Source organism: Setaria italica, chromosome VI, assembly GCF_000263155.2.
Source record: "Setaria italica strain Yugu1 chromosome VI, Setaria_italica_v2.0, whole genome shotgun sequence".
Classification (NCBI taxonomy): Eukaryota; Viridiplantae; Streptophyta; class Magnoliopsida; order Poales; family Poaceae; genus Setaria; species Setaria italica.
In genome coordinates this window covers 21,636,340-21,656,308 of record NC_028455.1, presented here as the reverse complement: position 1 = coordinate 21,656,308, position 19,969 = coordinate 21,636,340, and the positions used below count along the sequence as shown (strand labels likewise).

At 44.2% G+C, this 19,969-nt stretch overlaps 1 protein-coding gene across 3 annotated transcripts; it reads right to left on the bottom strand.

Moving 5' to 3' along the window:
• Nucleotides 1-4,471: 4,471 nt before the first annotated feature.
• Nucleotides 4,472-7,860, bottom strand: LOC101777076 (UPF0481 protein At3g47200). Of its 3 annotated transcripts, none has more exons than XM_004973241.3 (3): nt 7,617-7,860; nt 5,183-6,096; nt 4,472-5,014 (listed from the first exon to the last, which is right to left on the bottom strand). In XM_004973241.3, exons 1-3 carry the CDS (start codon nt 7,627-7,629, stop codon nt 4,682-4,684), a joined length of 1,260 nt encoding a protein of 419 aa, XP_004973298.1. In that variant the 5' UTR covers nt 7,630-7,860; the 3' UTR covers nt 4,472-4,681. The 3 variants fall into 3 exon arrangements, with proteins under 3 accessions (XP_004973298.1, XP_012702158.1, XP_004973297.1); XM_012846704.2 differs by having other exon boundaries at nt 5,570-6,096; XM_004973240.3 differs by having other exon boundaries at nt 4,472-6,096.
• Nucleotides 7,861-19,969: the final 12,109 nt, after the last annotated feature.

The window sequence follows — 19,969 nt, the reverse complement described above, 5'->3', positions numbered from 1 at the left end:
GTAAGAAAAGGAACAAATGGTGATGAATAATAGTGATGCTTGAATTAAATTGCTTGATCACATGATTGCTTAGAATAGGTGCTTACCTAGAATGGATATCACTAGGACCCACCTAGATGCTTTTGGCAAAACAAACCCCTCAACCAAAAAGTCTTGCATGTCTAGAAGTTGGTGGAGTAGTTAACACCCGACGGTTAAGTCTTACTGAGTATTAGTATACTCAGCCTTGCTTGTGGCTTATCTTTTTAGGTATTATGATAGATGTTGATGACTGTGCTGCTAGGTTGACTTGGCCGACCCAGCTCCCTCTGGGTTGGATGGTCGAGTGGGACCCATCCTCGGATGGCGAGGATCGCGGTTATTGATATCATGGTTGGCTTCGCCGTGATATTTTGTATCGACGAGTAGCTTCTGCATGAACTTTTTCACTACCAGAACACTCTAAAAACTATGTTTGTTTTTTGAACTTATGTTGTAATAAATTAAAGTGAGAACTATATTTAATTCAACTAGAATGTTGTGATCTTTGGACTCACCGTCGAATGAGTATGCTTTGTGGTGATCCAAGTTAAGTGGTTTATCGGGTATAATCCGACAGACTACCGGGTTAACTTGATTAAAGTATTGATTCGCATGTGAGGCGAAGTTAAGAGCATTTTAGCCAAGTTAATTTTGGTGGTTCTGCCACACGTGCGCTTGCAGTTCACAACTTGGCGTGCTAACTGCAGTCAACAACAATGAAGTTGACTTTCAAAAGAACCACTGTAATCGTCTGTCTACAATAGCTTAAGGATCTTGGGTACTTTATGCCAGACTTCTCATATTTTTTAACAAAGACGCTTGAGGAGGGAGAACAAGATGTGGCTGTGACTATTGAGAGAGCTGAATGAAAATGAAATGGTATGGAACATATTTAATTTTACTTATCTTTTCTTATGGAACAAAGTTTCATCATGCTATTCTCATCTTTTAGGATATATTTTGTCAAACCTTTGCAGCTATGAGTTTTCATGCAATTCCATCTCAAGCCTTGGATGTATTGAATTGTAGTTAATATACGCAAGTGGCAGGATCATCTCAGTTTATATAGGACATTAGATTTTACCTCTCCATTGTTATCGTCGATGTGAAGCAATTGAGGTTGTACTAATTCATGCTCTAATTTAAATTGATGAAGTGCTAGGATTTATGATTGGAGATATTAACTATGTTCCATATCTAATAAAATATAGAGAAATACAAAATGTGTAACATGAAGGTACCCGTACCCTTTTCATATGGATTTGAACTTGCTATTTTAGACATCTTAAATAATATGTATGAACTTGTGATACTTGTTATATATATCTTGTTTTTATATTAAAAATTATGTTTGTATATTTATTTGAATATTTAATGCTGAATACGTTAATACTGGGGTGAACAAAAATTTTAAAATTTTGCTTGAAAATGCCATAAATTTATATGTGTAATGAGCCACCCATGCAAATAAGCTATTTCTACATGCGAAAAGCATGAGAGGACAGCGCACCAATTCTTCTGCAAATGTCATTTCAACAAGTTCTAAAAATTATTTTTTATAATGCCTGCAAGGTGTATATGCATTATGCAATGATGTGCCGAGTACGAATCATAGAAATATAGAACATATACATAGAGATGATTTAAAATTGAGGACAGAATATAAAAAAAATGCAAGTGCAGTAAGTCAAGAGACACACCAGAGTCTAGCCATGCGATTTAAGGTTAAATTGGAAACATAAAAAATTTGTTAGCTGCAAATCTGCAATACATAGTTGTGTACCTCTCGATTTGGCATCGCCCTTTCTCTTTGAATGCATCTTGGCCTCTACCGCATTGCCAAGCGGCTGTGGCCGTGGCAAGCTCGCATGTCGCACCGTCACAGCATTGAGCATTCCTTCAAGTCGCCTACTTGTAGACTTGTAGTTGATCCATGATTGCTTGATGCGAACCGACGCCCGAGACGCCTTGCAAGGGCTCCTGTACGTGCGGATAGCTATATGTTGCATATGCGACAGATAGGTATCCATCATCGGTGGGTGGGAGGAGTGTGGATTCAGCCTGTTGCTCTTTTTCATCCTTCTACACGAGACGGTAACAGCCCAATTACGACCCATGTGATGGTTGTTTTCGTTTTCTTTTTATTTTTCTATTTCTTTTTTTGCCTTTTCTTTCATTTGTTTTATTCTTTTATTCCTATTTTGTTTTTTCCTGTTAGGTATTGCTTTCTTTTTTTTCATTTTTCATTTTCATTTTTATATATTTATATACTTATTAGTTCCATATGCATATATTTTTCATTTGCGACATGGTTATATTTGTTCCCATAATTTTTTATATACATATTTTCCTTTCTTTTGTTTCATTATTTTTCACATTTATTTCTTTTTATTTATAGTTTTTATTAATAAGTATATAAATATAATTTGTTCTATGGTATAAATATTTTTGAGTTTGGTGCGTATAATTGCTTTGTTCTATAATTAATGTAATTTCTTCTAAGTTTATAAATATTTTTTTGTCTCCCTAATTTGTATAATTTATTTTTTTATTGTATAGTTTTGTTCTATTATTGTATAATTAGTTCGATGTGTATGGTTGTTTTGTTGTGCAAAGTTATAGAACTTGTTCGAGTATAAATCTTTATTTTGTTCTAGGGGTATGCATATTTATTCTGTGAGTACATATAATTTGTTTGGCAATACGTACGTATTTGGTCATGATATTCAATTTCTATTATTTGTATTATACAACAAATTGTTCGTGATTTCAACTATTTTGGCTCAGAGTATATTATTATTTTTTGGCATGTTTATCTATTTGTTCATAAGAAATTATCATTTGTTCGTTATGTTCAATTATTTGTTCAGAGTAGCTGAAATTAATTATTATTTATTAAAAAATATTTTTTAATAATATTATTCAAACAGAGTTAAGAGGGACCTTGTTTCGAAGATCATTAGCAATCGAAATTTAATTTTAATGTCACATCTAAGATTTATATTTTTTTAGTTTTGGATTTGTATGCACATGGGTGATGTCATTAGTTCATCCTCTCTTCGGACATTCAACCGTTCATGCGTTAGAGTAGTGGGGACAATAGCATATGGTCGGCTGCAACAGGTGAGCTATTTGATGTGGGCTGTCACCCGCATCTCTTCAGCCGTTGTCTGGATGATAGGCTGGCGTATTGGGCCGTTAAGCACTAGCACATAACAAATGATGTTGCGCACACTTGGTCATAGGAAAAAGCTATTGCATGCAGGGTGGCGCTCGCACTGCAGTGGGCGACTCCCGTGGCCCACGCTTGGCCCTGTAAGCAACAATATGGGCTTTATAGGCGGGTAATTAGACCGAGTGGATGAAAGTTTTATGTCGTTAGTACAGAGTGAGATGCTGTGAAATAACATGGTGGCATGTTAACTAGATTAGGGAATGTATATTCAATACTAGCCCACCTAATTTTCTTTGAATCATCGCTGCTGTCTCGTTTAATATCCATTTTCCACTCCATTTGCACCATTAGGTTTCTTATAATTAAATCTACAAAATAAGACCCACACATTGCACATATCTTGAAGTTATTTTATTCGGCCTATAACCTTATACTCAATAGCACTAACAACTGTAAACATAAATTGCTAGCTGATATATGATATATATAAGTTGTTACTTCACATTTAATATAGATTACTACCGTATCTTTGCATAAGTTAGATGTACCACTATGCATAAGTTGACGGTACTAACAGGCACAAATTAATAGTGCTACATATTGATATGTTGTTTTGGTATAGATAAATTGACCATGACTTGTATATGTAAGTGCTAATACCAGTTATGTTTAGGTTGGCATGCAATCTCTACATAAGTTGGTACAAAATGTATATAAATTGTTAGTACCTCCAAACATAAGTTGTCAGCACAATTAAAATGACGTCAGTATATGCAATGGGGATCTAGTTTTGTAGATCTCGTCATAGAAACACAATGATGTAAACAAAATTAAAAACGGACTTTGTATGTGAGAGAAACAACATTTTGAAGTAGGAGGAACAACCTATTAATATGGTCAACATCTACCTTTTTTATATCCTCTCTCCATGTACAGCTTACCGTTCACGAGAAAAATGATAACTTGCATGCTCAGTGCATAGGTAACTAGCTCCCGCGCTGGTCGCGCGATCGTTCAAATGCGCGACGTGTCGCGTATTCGGTCAATCCTCATCATGTCTAAGAAATAGGAAGGATATGATTCTGGTGTTGAAAAGTGCAAGAGATCGACAATGTTTACAGTTTTCTAGCCTTAATATTTAATATATTTCTAAATATTGTATGGAATAAGACTCACTAAAATACATGGGTGTGTGAAAATATGCCTTAGTTACATTAGAAAAATAACTTTTTAATTTAAAATTTGGGGGGGGGGGGGGGGGGGGGCTATTGTGCATTTCATCCTGTCCCCAAATTCTTGGAGACAGCTAGCCCTGTTTGTTCCTCATGTACCATAGTAACAACTGACAACTTTTTTGTGCCAGGAAAACTAATTTGACACAATGAACTACCTGTCTTGCAATACCTTTTCGTGCTTTACATGACATGCAACGGGACACGTTCTTCTCTTCTTGCTATATGCTCATGGCAATGAATGGATCCAGGATTATTTTCCCTTGGCGTAGCTTAAAGCAGCAAACAAAGATTGCTCCACCGTGCACACGAAGAGGATGACCGCCCCTAACACCGCCAACGCCATCAAAATGTTGTTGCACTTGGTGTGCCTGAGCCACGCCATGGACTTCCGCCAGCGGCTCTGGCAAAGCACCTCGAGATCATCTTGAATCGGCTTCAGGTACGAGTCCGGATTGGTCATGTTGAGGGCGACGCCCGTGCAGAGGCCCGCAAAGCCGTTGGCGACGGCGCTATCCGTTCTGAGACCGTGCTCGATGATCCCCTTACTTGAGAGGAGCCTGACATCCTCCTCCGTGCTCGCCACCTGCGACAGGAAGAAGCAGTAGGCCGTCACGTGTCGGCTGCCGATACCGGGGTTGTGCTGCTCCAGCGCCACCATGTTGCGCAGGATGGTCATCGCGTTAGCGTCGACCATCAAGCAAGGGACATGGAGCGTGCCGTCCTTGACATCGACGTCTAGGATGGAACGCACCTCGTTGCCGTCGAGCTTGCGCTTGGCGAATCTCACGCCGGCGGCGTAGTAGTACGTCGCGGAGCGCCAGCGAGGCTTGGTCACGACAGGAACCGCGACGTGCGCCACTGCCGCCGTGCGAGAACAATTCGGTTGGCCACTACGGGATCGGCGGCGGCGGTCGGCCGGCCGGAAGTACTCGTAGAGAAGGTGAAGAAGGTGGCAAGGTGATTCTCCCCTAAAATTGGGCATCACCGTCCTGTACGTCACCGTGTCATGCAACATCATTAATTGGAGGAGGCGCTTTTCGATGTGGCTCGCAATACCTTGGACAACGACTGAACTATTGTCGTTTTCACCATAGGTCACCACCAGCCTGTGGATGTCCTCCAGGACGAAGAGAGGTACCTGGTTCTCGAGGAGGAAGATGACATCGCGTCTGTAAGCCTCAAACTCTCGTGGTCTGCTCTCCTGGCTTCCATGGCCCCCGGCGTCACCTCCGGTGTTACTGCCAGCGAGCTCGAAACAGGACAGAACGAAGTACCCGTCCAGCAGCAGCATACACGCGAACGCCTCGCTGTCTATTCCACTGAACGTGCCGTCGTAGCACCGCCGTGCGCGGACCTCGACGGCCGCCATTGCCTCCAGGTATCGCCGGAGCGCTTGTTCGCGCTGTTGTTCGCCGGCGCCGGGGAGGGCGCGGTAGAGCAGATGCCTCTTCCAGTGCTGCATCCAATGTGATGGATCCCGGTGGAACGGACCGATGGGGACGTGGAGTGGCATGTACTCGCCGGGCTTCGCTTCGCGGATTTGCTCGTTGACCCACGAAATGAGGCACGCAGGAGGAGGAGCTTCGGTCGCTGGCGCCGGCGGCCGGTTTAGCTTGTCCTTCATGTCTTCGATCAGGGAATGGAACGTAGAATCCACCTCTTGCTCTGCAAGTAGCATAAGGTCAGGGCATGTGTCGTTAGCAAATGGTTGCGGCTTTCTATAGCCTTTTAGGTAACTAGGTGTGCCTTTGTTTCTGCGGATCTAATTATGTACGTATTCGTGTTATGAATCCAATTAGCACCTTCAAATTAAATACAACAAGAAGTGTGAGTTCTGCAAAATCCTTATTTGGCGCGCGCGCCGCTACCCGGTGGGCGGTGCCGGCAGCGGGGGCGCGTGACGGCAGCAGTTAGGGAAGGGCAGGGTGGTGCGGCGGGGGTGGGAGGCGGGCTGAGCGGCATGACGGCGTGGGCGCCTCCGGCCGGCCCCCGGTGGTGGTGGAGGCCGGCGGCGTTGGAGGTGGCCTGGTGCAGTTCGTACGGCAGGGTTGTGGAAGAAAGAACAAAGAACGAATGTGGAAGAAAGAACAAAGAACGAAGGAAGAAGATAGACAGTAGAAGGCCCGTTCGTTCGCTGATAAGCGCTAGCGACGAATGCGCACCCACTAATGGCCCCGTGAGTTGTGGCAACTCTATTACTAACCGTATGTAATTTTGAGTTCTTGCAATAATTAGACAATTGTATGTAATGTTCTGGCTGTTTTTGGTAGTATAAATTTTTTTGCTCGAGCAGGATAACACTCAAAAAGTAATTAATATGCCTAGAGCTAGATTTAATAACGTAATCGAGTGAGCAATGTACATTGCACGCTTGTTTCCTTAACACGGTGTTCTGACCAGATCACTCTATAATTTGTCACTGTGCATAAAACAGCAAGAGCTCGCATCTGCACCCTTTCCGCTCTGCTGCAACCCATTTGCTTCCCCACCGTAGGCCATCCTTCGGCACAGCTCGAATCGGCGTGGAAGCACTTCGTCAACCCACACCCAGGCCATTGCGCCTTTAGTTAGTTGCTCTTCCTTCTCCTCCACGCTGGCTGGTCAATTATAGTTGATCCTTATCAGAGTCAGAGAAGGAGGAGAGGTGGAGGAGGTTGCAATGGAGGTGCTCATGAAGGAGAAGGTCAGCAACCATGAGGTAAACCTCTAGGGGCTTGTTTTAATAGAAAGAGTATTGTATGAGGAATTGAGTTTAAAATGAACTAATTTCCCCTCCAATCCCTCCCATTCCACTTCAATCCACTATTATCCAAACAAGATTTTGTAGGGGTGCCCACATCAACTACTGGCAAGCTCCAATGAAGCGGAAGAAGAGGAGGTTATTAGAGCAGCTCCCATGAAGTTGAAGAAGAGGAGGTTAGAGCGACTTTAAATCTAGTGTGGAGATCGCTGAGCTACAACTCTATCTCATCTTGGAACCACAGGTTCCATATAAGATGAGTCCAATATTTTTTTTTTGGAGTGGAAGATGAGTACAATCTTCCTCTAGGAAAGGACTTACGTTCGTAGATTTTGATCGGAAAAAAAAACTAAGCAATCAGTATGCCGGACAGGTACCCAAGAAGGGCTTTAACTGAATATGAAAATAATTCAAGACAGAGTATACTGAGCCTCTGCTTACGTACCTTGATTATCCATAGTTCCTTCGGAGTTCGGACCTTGTGCCTTGGTTTAGCGTTCGTCGTCTTCAGTGAGCTGTGTGTGCAGACATGCTGCATCGACGCTGTGTTCATACATGCCCATTCCTCGGCGACGGTTTAGTATCTTCTTGGGGAAATGCCAGTCTTGTGCGTGCCAACCCAGATGTGCTTCAGCCTAGTGCGTGCCAACACAGATGTGCTTCAGCATTGTAGCAAGTGCGTTTGGAAAAAGAAGAAAAGGAAGGCCGGGCACCGAGAAAAGAGGGCACCGTGCGCCCATGCCGGCCTCTTTTTGAAGGTGCAGGTCAAAAAGGAAAAAAACACAAGTGAGAAAAAAGGCATATATTCTCGTGTGTTTCACTCCCACACTGCGTGTCTTTCTGTTACCACTCCAGAAAAATTTGTTGCCAGTAGACCGGAGGCTCATTACTGCTGTTCCCATCATTTAATCCGATCTGTCCCCACTAAAGCCCGCATACGCGTCAGCATCCTCATAACGTCCCATATAACTTCGACATGCTATACAAGAATACGATAAGGAGTAGACACTACCGGAAACAGGAAAGTTACCGAGTGTAAAATCTTTGCCAAGTGCTTTTTGTCGGGCACTCGGCAAACATCTTATTTGCCGAGTGTATAGTTGCAGACACTCGGCATACATAATGAACTCGGCAAACAACAGATTTGCCGAGTGTCACGGAGAACACACTTGGCAAAAATCCAACCAACACTCGGCAATGATTTGACAATCGATAACTCTCCAGCACGTGGATCGCACGTGTGCCGTCCGTTAGGACAGTGTGCCAGCCGTTAGTACTTTGCCGAGTGTCCGTTACCGACACTCGGCAAACTTAGAGGTTGCCGAGTGCTTCCTCTAGACACTCGGCAAACTTAGAGTTTTGCCGAGTGTTTTCCGCAGCCGCTCGGCAAACTTAGAGTTTTGCCAAGTGTTTTTGTTGGCACTCGGCAAAGACAAAACTTTTTTTTCACCTATGCTCTCCACACTTTTTCTACTCCCCATATACGACATTTGGTACTGCATGTTAAAAGTTGATCTATTTTTTAGTCTGTTTGCTATTTTTAATGAATTAATATCATTAATGGGAATTTGTTGATTTAAGTCATATTTTAACTGCAAGTGATTGAAATAATGGAATAAAATCAGTGAAAAAATCAGATTCATGTTATTGAATCCGAATTGAGGTCTCAACCAGGAAATGAAAAGAAATTTTGAACATTTGTTTTAAAAAACACGACCACAAACGTGTGGTTGAATGGTTTTAAATTCTAAAAAAAGCAAACGAAGTGTGAACATCACAAGATTTGTTAAGATGTCATGATATTATATGTGGAGGCTGTGGTAAAAATTGAGAAGGTTTTGCAGAATTTCGGACATATGATGCTTACAAACCGACACATCTCCCAAGAAGATTCGTAGAAGTTAGCAAGGATCCGATAAGATTTGGAGTCCAAGTGACACTTGAATTGGGGTTTGACTTCAAAACTTTTTGTATATGCAACATACAACATAGATTGGTTCATGTCAAATTTTGGGAATTTTCCGGATCGGTATGATAATTTTTATTTATTAACTGCAATTATAGATTTTTAATAGATATAAATTCATTTGAAGCTATAGCTGCATGAAATAATGGAATAATATTAGTAGAAAAATCAAATATGCATTGCTGAGTGAATTTGATAAGGTTTTTCCAAAGTATATAGGAAAAAAGTTAGCAACACGTTATTGAAGAAGTAAACATGAAATATAAGTGTACTTTGCCGAGTTTTTGAAGAAGACACTCGGCAAAGACAATAGTTTGCCGAGTGTTTTCAATAGACACTCGGCAAAGTATGTACACGGGACCGCTGACAGGCTCGTGTACCGATTGAAACTTTTTTAAAAAAGTTAAAACTATACTTTGCCGAGTGCCCGCGATCTGGCACTCGGCAAAGGCACACTTTGCCGAGTGCTAGATCGTGGGATCTCGGCAAAGTCACAATTTGCCGAGTGCCAGATTGAGGGCACTCGGCAAACCTCCTGACTTAAGCCCCCCGACCTTCCCACTCTGATAGTCAGCAAGCCAAACACTTAGCCGCTTTACGGCCCCGCCGCCGCCCGATTTCACGCGCCCCGCTGCCGCCCTCCGCCGCCGCCAGTAGCCGCCCCCGCCTGCCCAGCAGCCCGCCCGCCGGCCCCCCCGCCCGTCTCTTGGGGCCCTCTTCCTCCGGCGGCCCACCCCGCTTACCGTCCCGCTCGACCCGCCGCCACCGCTCGGCCCGCCGCCGCGGCCCCTAGTGCCGGCGCCCCGTCCCCAGTGCCCGGCCCGCCGCTCCCGGTGACGGCGCCCCGCCCGGCCTGCTGCCTCCGCCCCCGGAGCCGGCACCCTGCCACTGGCGCGGCTGCCGCTGGCGGACGTCTCCTCGCCCCTCTTGGCCGGTGCTCCTCACCTCTCTTCCAGTAACTCTTCAATCTTTGTTCTTCAAGTTGAAAAATTGAAATTACAAATTAGAACAGGGTAGAGAGGTGGTAGGATGAGTTAGAAATTAGAAAAGGAATTAGAAATTAGAAAAGGATAGGAAAGGATTTTTTTACAGAAGATCGATAGGTGGTAGGACTTTTGTTTCAGAAATTAGAAAAGAATGTTTGACTTGGCAATCTAAGGTATAAGAACTGTATGTGGATGTCGACCATCGTGCCGTTCCGTTGTTGTAGATGTGGTTGTCAGCCATCGTGCTGTTTTATTTGATGCAGGTTATGGAAACCTCCCCGTGCAGGGGAGGTGCTGTTGAAATTTTAACTTGACAGTAGTATGTTCTTTTTTTGCAGAAGAGGCTACGTTACCATCCTCGAGTCGTTACTTTGCAGGATAGCAAGGTGAGGCATCCTACACCTCTCTTTCCGTATGATGTTCGTATATCACGTAACCTAGTTAGGCGTATCCCGTTTAAAAGAGATACGGTTGGGAATATGCAGATGTTTGCATATCTATAACCGTATCTATTTCGAATTGTCCATGTTTTTTGGATAGCCCGAGGATGTGTAGGTGGGTTTAGTTTCCATGTTCTACTCCGATCCGAGATAGAGTTTCGGCAGCACCTCCCTGTTGTTCTCCAGATACAGAATCTCCCTTCCAGGACGTGTATTTGGTGGACACCGAGGAGGTGCTCCCGAAATTCTATCCCGAGTCGGAGTAGACCATGGAAACTAAATCCACCTACACATCCTCAGGTGGGATTAGGACCTATCTTCACCTAATAGATAATATAGGAACGTGTAATGCAACGCGATTTTTTATATTATTCGGTGATATGCTAGAGGATGGAGGATCATCAGTGGATGTACACGGGCCGCTCTAGTCAGAATTCGTTGACTAATAAATGGATTAACAAGACCGATGCTTTCTTGGAACGGGCGTTTGCAAGGATCAAAGGAGCAAGATCCACTTGGTGTCCGTGTAGCAAATGTGGAAACATGCGTCGGCAAACCAAGCTGGACATGGGTAAACATCTTGCTAAGCATGGATTTATGTCAGACTATACCAGGTGGATCTACCACGGTGAATCGATCGTGGGACAGACAAGGTCGTCAGACAACACATCGAGGAATACGATGATGATGCCGGGGTGGGAGACATATTAGATGACTACCATGAAGCACGTAGGGAGGAGGAGCCAGAGGCTACCGCAAAGGCGTATTATGATATGTTGTCTGCGGCACAGCAACCCCTTCACGGGCATACCAAGGTTTCTCAATTGGATGCCATTACACATCTAATGGCCTTGAAGTCCCAGTTTAGCTTGAGTCGAGACGCCTTCGATATTATGTTGACAGTTTTTGGGAGCCTGCTCCCGGAGGGTCACATCTTGCCAAAGACCATGTATGAGGCACAGAAACTCCTTCGTGCACTTAAGATGCCATATGAGTAGATACATGATTGCCCGAAGGGATGCATCTTGTTTAGGAAAGAGTATGCGGAAGCAAAATACTGTGTGAAGTGCAAATCATCTAGGTTCCTAGAGGTAGACTCTGGTGATGGTCAGAAGAAGAAGCTTGCAATCCCCGTGAAGATCCTACAGTACCTTCCCTTCATACCAAGGATCCAACGGCTTTACATGACTGAAGAATCCGCGAAATAGATGACATGGCACAAAAATGGACGTCGATACAATGCTGAGAAGCTGGTACACCCATCCGATGGTGAAGCCTGGACAAGGTTTGATGCGATTTATCGTGAGAAAGCTCTAGATGCCTGTAATGTACGTGTTCCGCTGGCAACAAATGGGTTCAATCCTAATGGAATGGCGGCTGCCCTGTACACCTGTTGGCCCATGTTTGTTATCCCCCTCAATCTCCCTCCTGGTGTCCTCTTTCAACGACAGAACATATTTTTGTCGTTGAAAAAATTCCAGAACACTCGGGGAATAATATGAGTGTGTACATGGAGCCTCTAATTGATGATTTGGTCCGTGCTTGGGAGAAAGGGGTATGGACATACAACCGAGCTACAAGGACAAACTTCAAGATGCATGTTTGGTACAAGTACTCCCTACATAACTTGCCGGCATATGGTATTTTTTGCAGCTGGTGTGTTCACGGGAAGTTCCCATGCTCAGTATGCAAGGCTTTTTTGAAGTTCATTTGGTTGACAAAGGGTGGCAAGTATTCTTCATTCGACAAACATCGACAATTCCTCCCTCCTGACCATCCATTCAGACGAGACATTAAAAACTTTATGAAAGATGTCATAGTTAACGACCCCGCACTGCAGATGATGACCTTAGCCACAGTTCGTGCTCAGTTAGACGCTCTTGAGGTCAATAATCAAGAAGGTGGTTTTAAAAGATATGGCGAGCAACATGCTTGGACTCAGAAGTCGTGCTTGTGGAACCTCCATATTTTGATGACCTTCTTCTCCCACATAACATTGATGTAATGCACACTGAAAAGAATATCACCGAGGAAATTTTTGGTACAATCATGGACATTCCTGACAAAGAAAAGGATAACATGAAGGCTAGAGTGGATCAAGCAAGGTTATGCAACAGAACAAAGCTAGACATGGCGCCTCCTAGAGCCGGAAAGTCGTGAAGAAAGCCTAAGGCAGATTTTGTCCTAACGAGGGCCCAAAGGAGGGAGGTGCTAGAATGGTTCCAAACGTTAATGTTCCCTGATGGGTATGTAGCAAATCTGAAGAGGGGAGTGAACTTAGCTACTATGCAAATCAACGGCTCAAAAGTCATGATTACCACATATGGCTTGAGCGCCTACTTTCGGTTATGGTTCGAGGCTATGTCCCTGAGCATGTCTGGCAGGTGCTAGCGGAGTTGAGCAATTTCTTCCATCAGCTTTGTGCCAAGGAGTTGTCTTATACCGTGGTTGCAGAAATGGAAAGAATGGCGCCTGTCTTGCTTTGTAAGTTGGAGAAGATCTTCCACCCGGCTTCTTCAATCCGATGCAGCATATGATTCTGCACCTCCCGTATGAAGCACGAATGGGGGGGGGGCCTGTGCAGGGCCGTTGGTGCTATTCAATTGAGAGATGTCAAAAGGTTCTTCGAACTAAATGTAAAAATAAATGCAAAATTGAAGCATCCATTGCAGAGGCATACATCCTGGAGGAGGTGTCAAACTTCACAACAAAATACTATGCTGACAACCTTCCTAGTGTGCAAAATCCACCCCCTCGTTATAATGACAGCGAAGCTGAATCAAACCTTAGCATTTTTCGAGGACAACTCAGAAGTGCAAGTGGTGCTACACAGAAGACCTTGAAACATGAAGAGTGACGCACTATCATGCTGTATATGTTGACCAACCTATCCGAGGTGGAGCCGTACATACTGTAAGTTCTCAACAAACTTGTTCTCAAGTAGTCACGATTCTGCGTCCAACTCGCATGTTTCTCGTTGGTACTGGGAATTCCATCGTCACTTCTGGCGTAATTCAAGGGAACCTACTCGCACAAAGTGGAGACTCTTCTTAGAGAGGGTGCGGGAAATGGAATGCTTGATTTCATTTCTTGGTTCAAACATAAGGTACAGTCCAATTTAGCTCGTACTTAGCTCTTACTTAGTTCGATATTACAAGTTGCTCGTACATGCGAATAATATAACGAACCACCCTGCTTGAACTTGCAGGGCCAAACCGATGCGTCTATGAATGTCGAGTTGAGACAGGTTGCCGATGGCTGTGCCTATAGGGTCAGATCGTTTACCAGTTATGACGTCAATGGATATCGCTTTCACACAACAAGCCATGAGCAGAGTAGGCCCAATCGAAGAACCACAATTACCGGAGTTTTTACCCCAGGCTTTGACGGGGTCGAGTACTACGGAAGAATTGAAGAAATATGCAAACTAACTTTTCATGGTTGCAAAGTTCTTAATCCAGTCATATTCAAATGCTATTGGTTTGATCCATCAGTCATGAAACAGGCCCCTAATCTAGGGCTAGTCGAAATTCAGCAATCATCCGTCTTACCAGGAGATGATGTCTATATTGTGGCTCAACAGGCCACGCAATTTTATTATTTGTCATACCCGTGCCAAACCGACGACCATCTTAAGGGTTGGGATGTTGTGTACAAGGTATCGCCACATGATAAACTACCTATACCAAACAATGAAGATTACAACATTGACCCCCAACACATATAACGGAGAGTTCTTTCAAGAAGATGGGCTCGAAGGGATTTTTGAGATTGACTTAACCGTAGTGATCGGAATGGAAGTAGACAATGAAAGGCTTACTGACGAGGACGCTGGAGATGAGGTTCATAATATGAAGGAGTTAGAAGTACTTCAGCGATTACAGTTAGGACAGGACATTGATGATGACATTCCTCCTTCGGAGCACGGGAATGATTTTATTAACACACGTGATAGTGATGATGAGACTTATGATCCAGCTAATCCTGATCATGATGATTATTTCTAATACATGTATGGGCCGTACTAATTTATTTATTATTTGTCATACCATGTTATTTTTTAAGTATGTTTAGTTTATTTTGCATGTATTCCTAAGTATGTTTTGTTTATCTATGCTGATTGGTTTACTCTTTTTCATTGCAAGTGATTGAACAATGGTGGGCGGTACGAGGAAGATCGCAGCGCTTTACGAAAAATTCAAAGCTGCAGCTTCAGGGTCAGGTACAAGGTCAGATGCATTGAGGGGTCGAGGGAGGCGTCGAGGCAGGGGTGGAGGCAGGGGTGAGGCACTGGTCGAGGAAACGGAGGAGGCATAGGTCCAGCAAGGGGAAAGGGGTGAGGCCCCCGTCGCCTGTACCTTTGGCCCGGTTGTCTAAGGAGGAGTAGATACCTTCCGCGCACACCTCTAGTGACAAGGCGGAGGTACAGGAGGAGCAGGTGCAGGAGCAGGAGAGGGAGAGGGAGGAAGGTGAGGAGGCAGGGGATTTGCAGTCCAAGATCTGGTTGCGAGGTCCCTCGTCCCTCCTGAGGCGACCGATACCTCTTCATGGATGCCCACTGATTCAACCCACTGGGGCAAAGTAAGTTACTTTACATATTCTCAATAATTTGATATGTTGAAAATTACAATAGAAATTAATACTTTATATTAATCACTTGTGCAGGAGTTGGATTAAGCTCAGTGAACGTAGCCACAACCTCAAGGTCAACGGCATCCTTGGTCTTTTGTGCAGGCTACACTTCCTTGGCTTGGTGGTCTTCGTTGTACAGGAGGAGCCGGCCTACACGTGGGACCACTACGTCATCATCGCCGACGTCGGTGATCGTGACCATAGGACATTCGCCAACAAGGCGGAGCGGGTGAAGGCCGAGCTGTGGGTAAGTATTCCCAGCACTACATTGCTTAATACATCACCTTCGCTGAACATTCTTGAAATAATAACTATATGCATCATGTCTATACGCAGGACTTCTATAGATGCCGGGAGGGATTTGAGGCCAGGGCAGCCTCTGTCACTGAACAAGCCGCCAAGAAGCTCATCAAGGACATGCACTACGAGGCGCGAGTTCAGGCCATCATCGACTTCTATGCTGAATTCAGAAGGATGAAGGTCAAAAAAGAAGAGGCAAGGACAATGAACCTGACCAAGGAAGAATTCATGGCGGTAAATACGAAACATTAATACTTACTTTTTCTGAGATTAATTACACTTAATTTATTTTGTTATATGTCAATCACTTGATGATGTAGTTGCCTCCGTGGTGGTGCCGAGCCTATACCCGGTGCTAGGAACAAATGGTGGATGTGTGGTTGCAGCCCGGGTGGTTGGAGAACCACCTTGCTTGCCGGGAGCGGTGTCTGTAGATGCCATATGCATCACACCATCAAGGCAGTATGAGCCTTGATGAATACAAGGAAAAATGGGTACGCGAATTCATTTCTTTATTCTAATACTCAATTCTGCATAATTTCTAATCATTTTGCATTTTTGCTGTAGACGTCGTCACATGATGGCTAGGAGTGCTCCCGGTTCAAGGCATGGGTGATGTCCAAAAAGAGCAAAGCGACGGCCGACATCGACTTCAACCCGGAGGACCCGCCTAAGGCGTACAACCATCCAAGCATCCACAACCGCATCACCGAGTACACGGCAATGGCAAGGGAGGTTCATGGGCAAGAGTTCGATCCGAGCTCCCAGGATACTGATGCAGAAATTGTGATGAGGGTGGGAGGAGGCAAGAAGCATGGCCGGTATTGGATTGGCGATAGCGTGATATACACTGCCAGTACTCCTAGTCTCTCCCAGATCCGAGCAAGGAGCACAGACTCGAGCCCCGCGATATAGGCACAGCTGACCACTACACAGTTACAAATGGAGGCTTTGCAGGTTATTTCTGTTTGTTTCATCTTTTGTTGATTTTTACGTACCTTTTGCTTTGCAATAAGATATTGGGATGAAATATTGTAGGCCCAGGTGGAAGTAGAATGGAAGCGATGGGAGGACCTAGAGGCGAGGATCGAGGTGGATCGGCGAATAGAAAGGCAGAGGACGGAGTCGATGTTCCAGTACATGTAGAGTATTTTTCAGAGTTTAGGTCAAACTCCACCACCTATGCCACCGAACCTATTCTCTCCACCTTCACCTCCTGAAGCTACTCCTGTGAGTCACTTATCAACCTTACAATCAATCTATAATTAAACTAGAAAGTACAGGCACTATAAACTTACAATAGAAAAGTGACTAATGCAATCTCTTTAACTTTGTGCAGAATCAATCGGCGGCATCCAATGCTTTCTCGGAGCCATCATCTTGGTCGCAGTGGCCACCTACACATCCTCCTCAGTGACTTGTTTGAACAGCTAGGTGTTAAGCAAACTTGTGAATTACTTGTTTAGACTAGAACCTATATGTACTTGTGAATGTTATTTGTATGCTTGTGATGCTTGTGATGCAATCTATATGCCTGTGATGCAATTTATATGCCTGTGATGCTTCTGTGGTTGTTATTTGAGAGGGGTCCTTTATATGTAACGAATCTGTTTTGCAGGTGGAGGAAGGACACTTAACACTCAGCAAAGAGGCTAATTTCTGTTATTCTGGGACTACTTTGCCGAGTGTTTTCGTTACAACACTCGGCAAAGGTGCCATAAAATGCTGGCGGTACCGGCTTCTTTGCCGAGTGCCACGCCCACGACACTCGCCAAAGTATAAAAGTTCACCGGGTGTCATGAGTATGGCACTCGGCAAAATATAAATCTTCACCGAGTATCGAGTAGACGGCACTCGGCAACATGGAAATCTTCGCTGAGTGTCAGGGAGGAGGCACTCGGCAACATATAAATCTTTGCCCAGTGTTCTTCCGTCTGACACTCGGCAACAACTCCGTTACCGTGATATTCCGTCAACACCTTTTTGCTGAGTGTTTTGTTTTGCCGAGTGGTTTTTGAAACTCGGCAAAGTCTTTGCCAAGTGCCCGACAATTGCCGAGGAAAAATTCGCCGAGTCCTTTTCGCCGAATCTAACAGTGTTACATTCAGCAAACACTTTGCCGAGTATTTTTAGGCTTTCGCCGAGTGCCTGAGGCACTCGGCAAACTTACTGTTTCCCGCGGTGAGAGAATTTAGTTAGAGGATATTGGATATATATGAAAGTAAGAGGCCATACCTCGTACATGGATCCTTAGCACCGTAGGGAATTTTAGCACTGTTATTACAGGAGACGTCATCTTTATGGTACACAGTGGTATGTTCGTTCCATACTAAGGGGGTATTTGGTTCAAGCTGCTTATTTTTAGCATCTGTCACATTGAATGGTTAGATACTAATTAGAAGTATTAAATATAAACTATTTACAAAATCCATTACACAGATGAAGGCTAAACGGCGAGACAAATCTATTAAGCCTAATTAGTCCATGATTTGACAATGTGCTGCTATAGTAAACATTTGCAAATGATGGATTAACTAGGCTTAATAGATTCGTCTCGCCGTTTAGCCCTCCATCTGTGCAATTTGTTTTATAATTAACTCATATTTACTCCTTCTAATTAGCCTCCGAATATTCGATGTGACATGGTAAACTTTAGCTCGAGGAACCAAACGCCACGTAAAACTGCAACCAAAGGTCATCCATATGGCCGTCACTAGATAGTCTCGCTGTCACAACTTTCTACAAAGGTTAACAAAGAAAACATAAAGCTAAAGTCGCTGGAGAAATGAGGATATAGACTAGTTGCGCCCTAATAACGGTCTCTGGTATCCACAGCGGACGGCCTTTACCAAGTTTCATGAGGGTTTGTGCGTCAGCCAAATTTGGTCCTCAAGTTTGGTTCTCTCGCTCTATCTTGTCTCGCTCCTCTTCTTATGAGCATCTTCTGGCCCTTTTTGGATGCTCAACCAGGAGCAGAGCCAGGACTCTGAAATAATGAAAATCATCGCAAAAGAAACAATAATCAGGCACAGCACCAACATACTACCTCTACTCTTTAGCTGTCATAAATAGAGTCATTTACTCCCATGTGCCCCTGTCACTGACTTTCAAGTTTGGTGGGATCACTTTATTATATATCTTGCATTGATGGCCAATGATTTCCTAGTGCTCTTGCAGGAAGATGGGTTTCTCGTCATCTTCCAACATATGATAGGTCTTCCTATAGTCTTATCATATCGGGATGTGAAAAGATATGTGCGATTCTTTTACTCTATTCTTCTACAGTATTGTACTAGAAAGTCACAAAATAATTTTAAATTTTATTATCCAGGAAGTGGATTCTCCTCTTATCTTGGACATAACTCTGACTCTATACTTAGGGGTGGATCCATCATTGGGCTGGAGCCCTCCCCCCCACCCCCCCACCCCCCACCCATCAGCCCATAACACGCTTATCCACCTCCACGTGTTCTCTCCGTCCAAAGATCATTCCGTTTCAATCTTTCAGATGTCCCCGCCAACCACCGCCCTCCACCCCAAGCCCTCCTACCCCCTTAACTAAGGAGCTGCTGCCTCAAATCAATGCTAGATCGCACAGATCAAGGTTTTGTAGCATGAAGATGATGATGCATAGCACGGATTAATGTTCGGCTGCCCCCAATCAATGCCCTACCGTATGGATCAATGAGACGCAGCCCCAAATCAATAGTGTGCCGTAAGAATTGATGCCCGACTGCCTATAACAATAAAAAAAGTGCGGCAAGCAGCGGCGACAGAGATGTGACAATCGGGTCAAGGACACCATTCAATGTTGGTTTTTGCTAAAGGACACTACTCAAATTTTGCTAGAGGAGACCATTTGATGTTGGTTTTGGTTGAAGTACACTACTAAAATTTGTATTTGCTAGTAGACACTCTTGAATGGTGGCTATTTCCTCATAAACACCATGTCTATTAAAATAATAATTTCCTAGTGTAGAGGTGAGAGATAAAATTGAAATGACCATTATGTCCCTAGCCCAACCCTGATGAGTGACGACAGCTTGCAATGAAACAGCTGGAGCTCTTCTATGCACTTTGTCGTTGGATCGGAGAATAAATTAAATAAATCCTCACGGAAAATAAATCAATCTTTGGCCACACGGTGGTCTAAAAAGCCATCCAAATTAAGTAATCCACACAAACACTAGCCATCCAGATTGTTTCGTGATTCATCATTGTCGGGCGCAAGGGATGACGGCGGCTGTGGCGACACGATGTTCGCTGATGCCTACAGCTGGAACGGCAAGCTTGTTTGTGCTGTTGGTGGTGGCATCAGAGAAGGAGCTGCCTACTGCTAGAGCATAGAGCAGGATCCGTACAAGAGGCGGGAGGCAGGGGAAGCCATAGAGCAGGATCCGTACAGGAGGCGGGAGGCAGGGGAAGCGAAAGGTACTCGAGCAGGTTGCCAGAGCAGGAGCTCCAGCCCACAAGC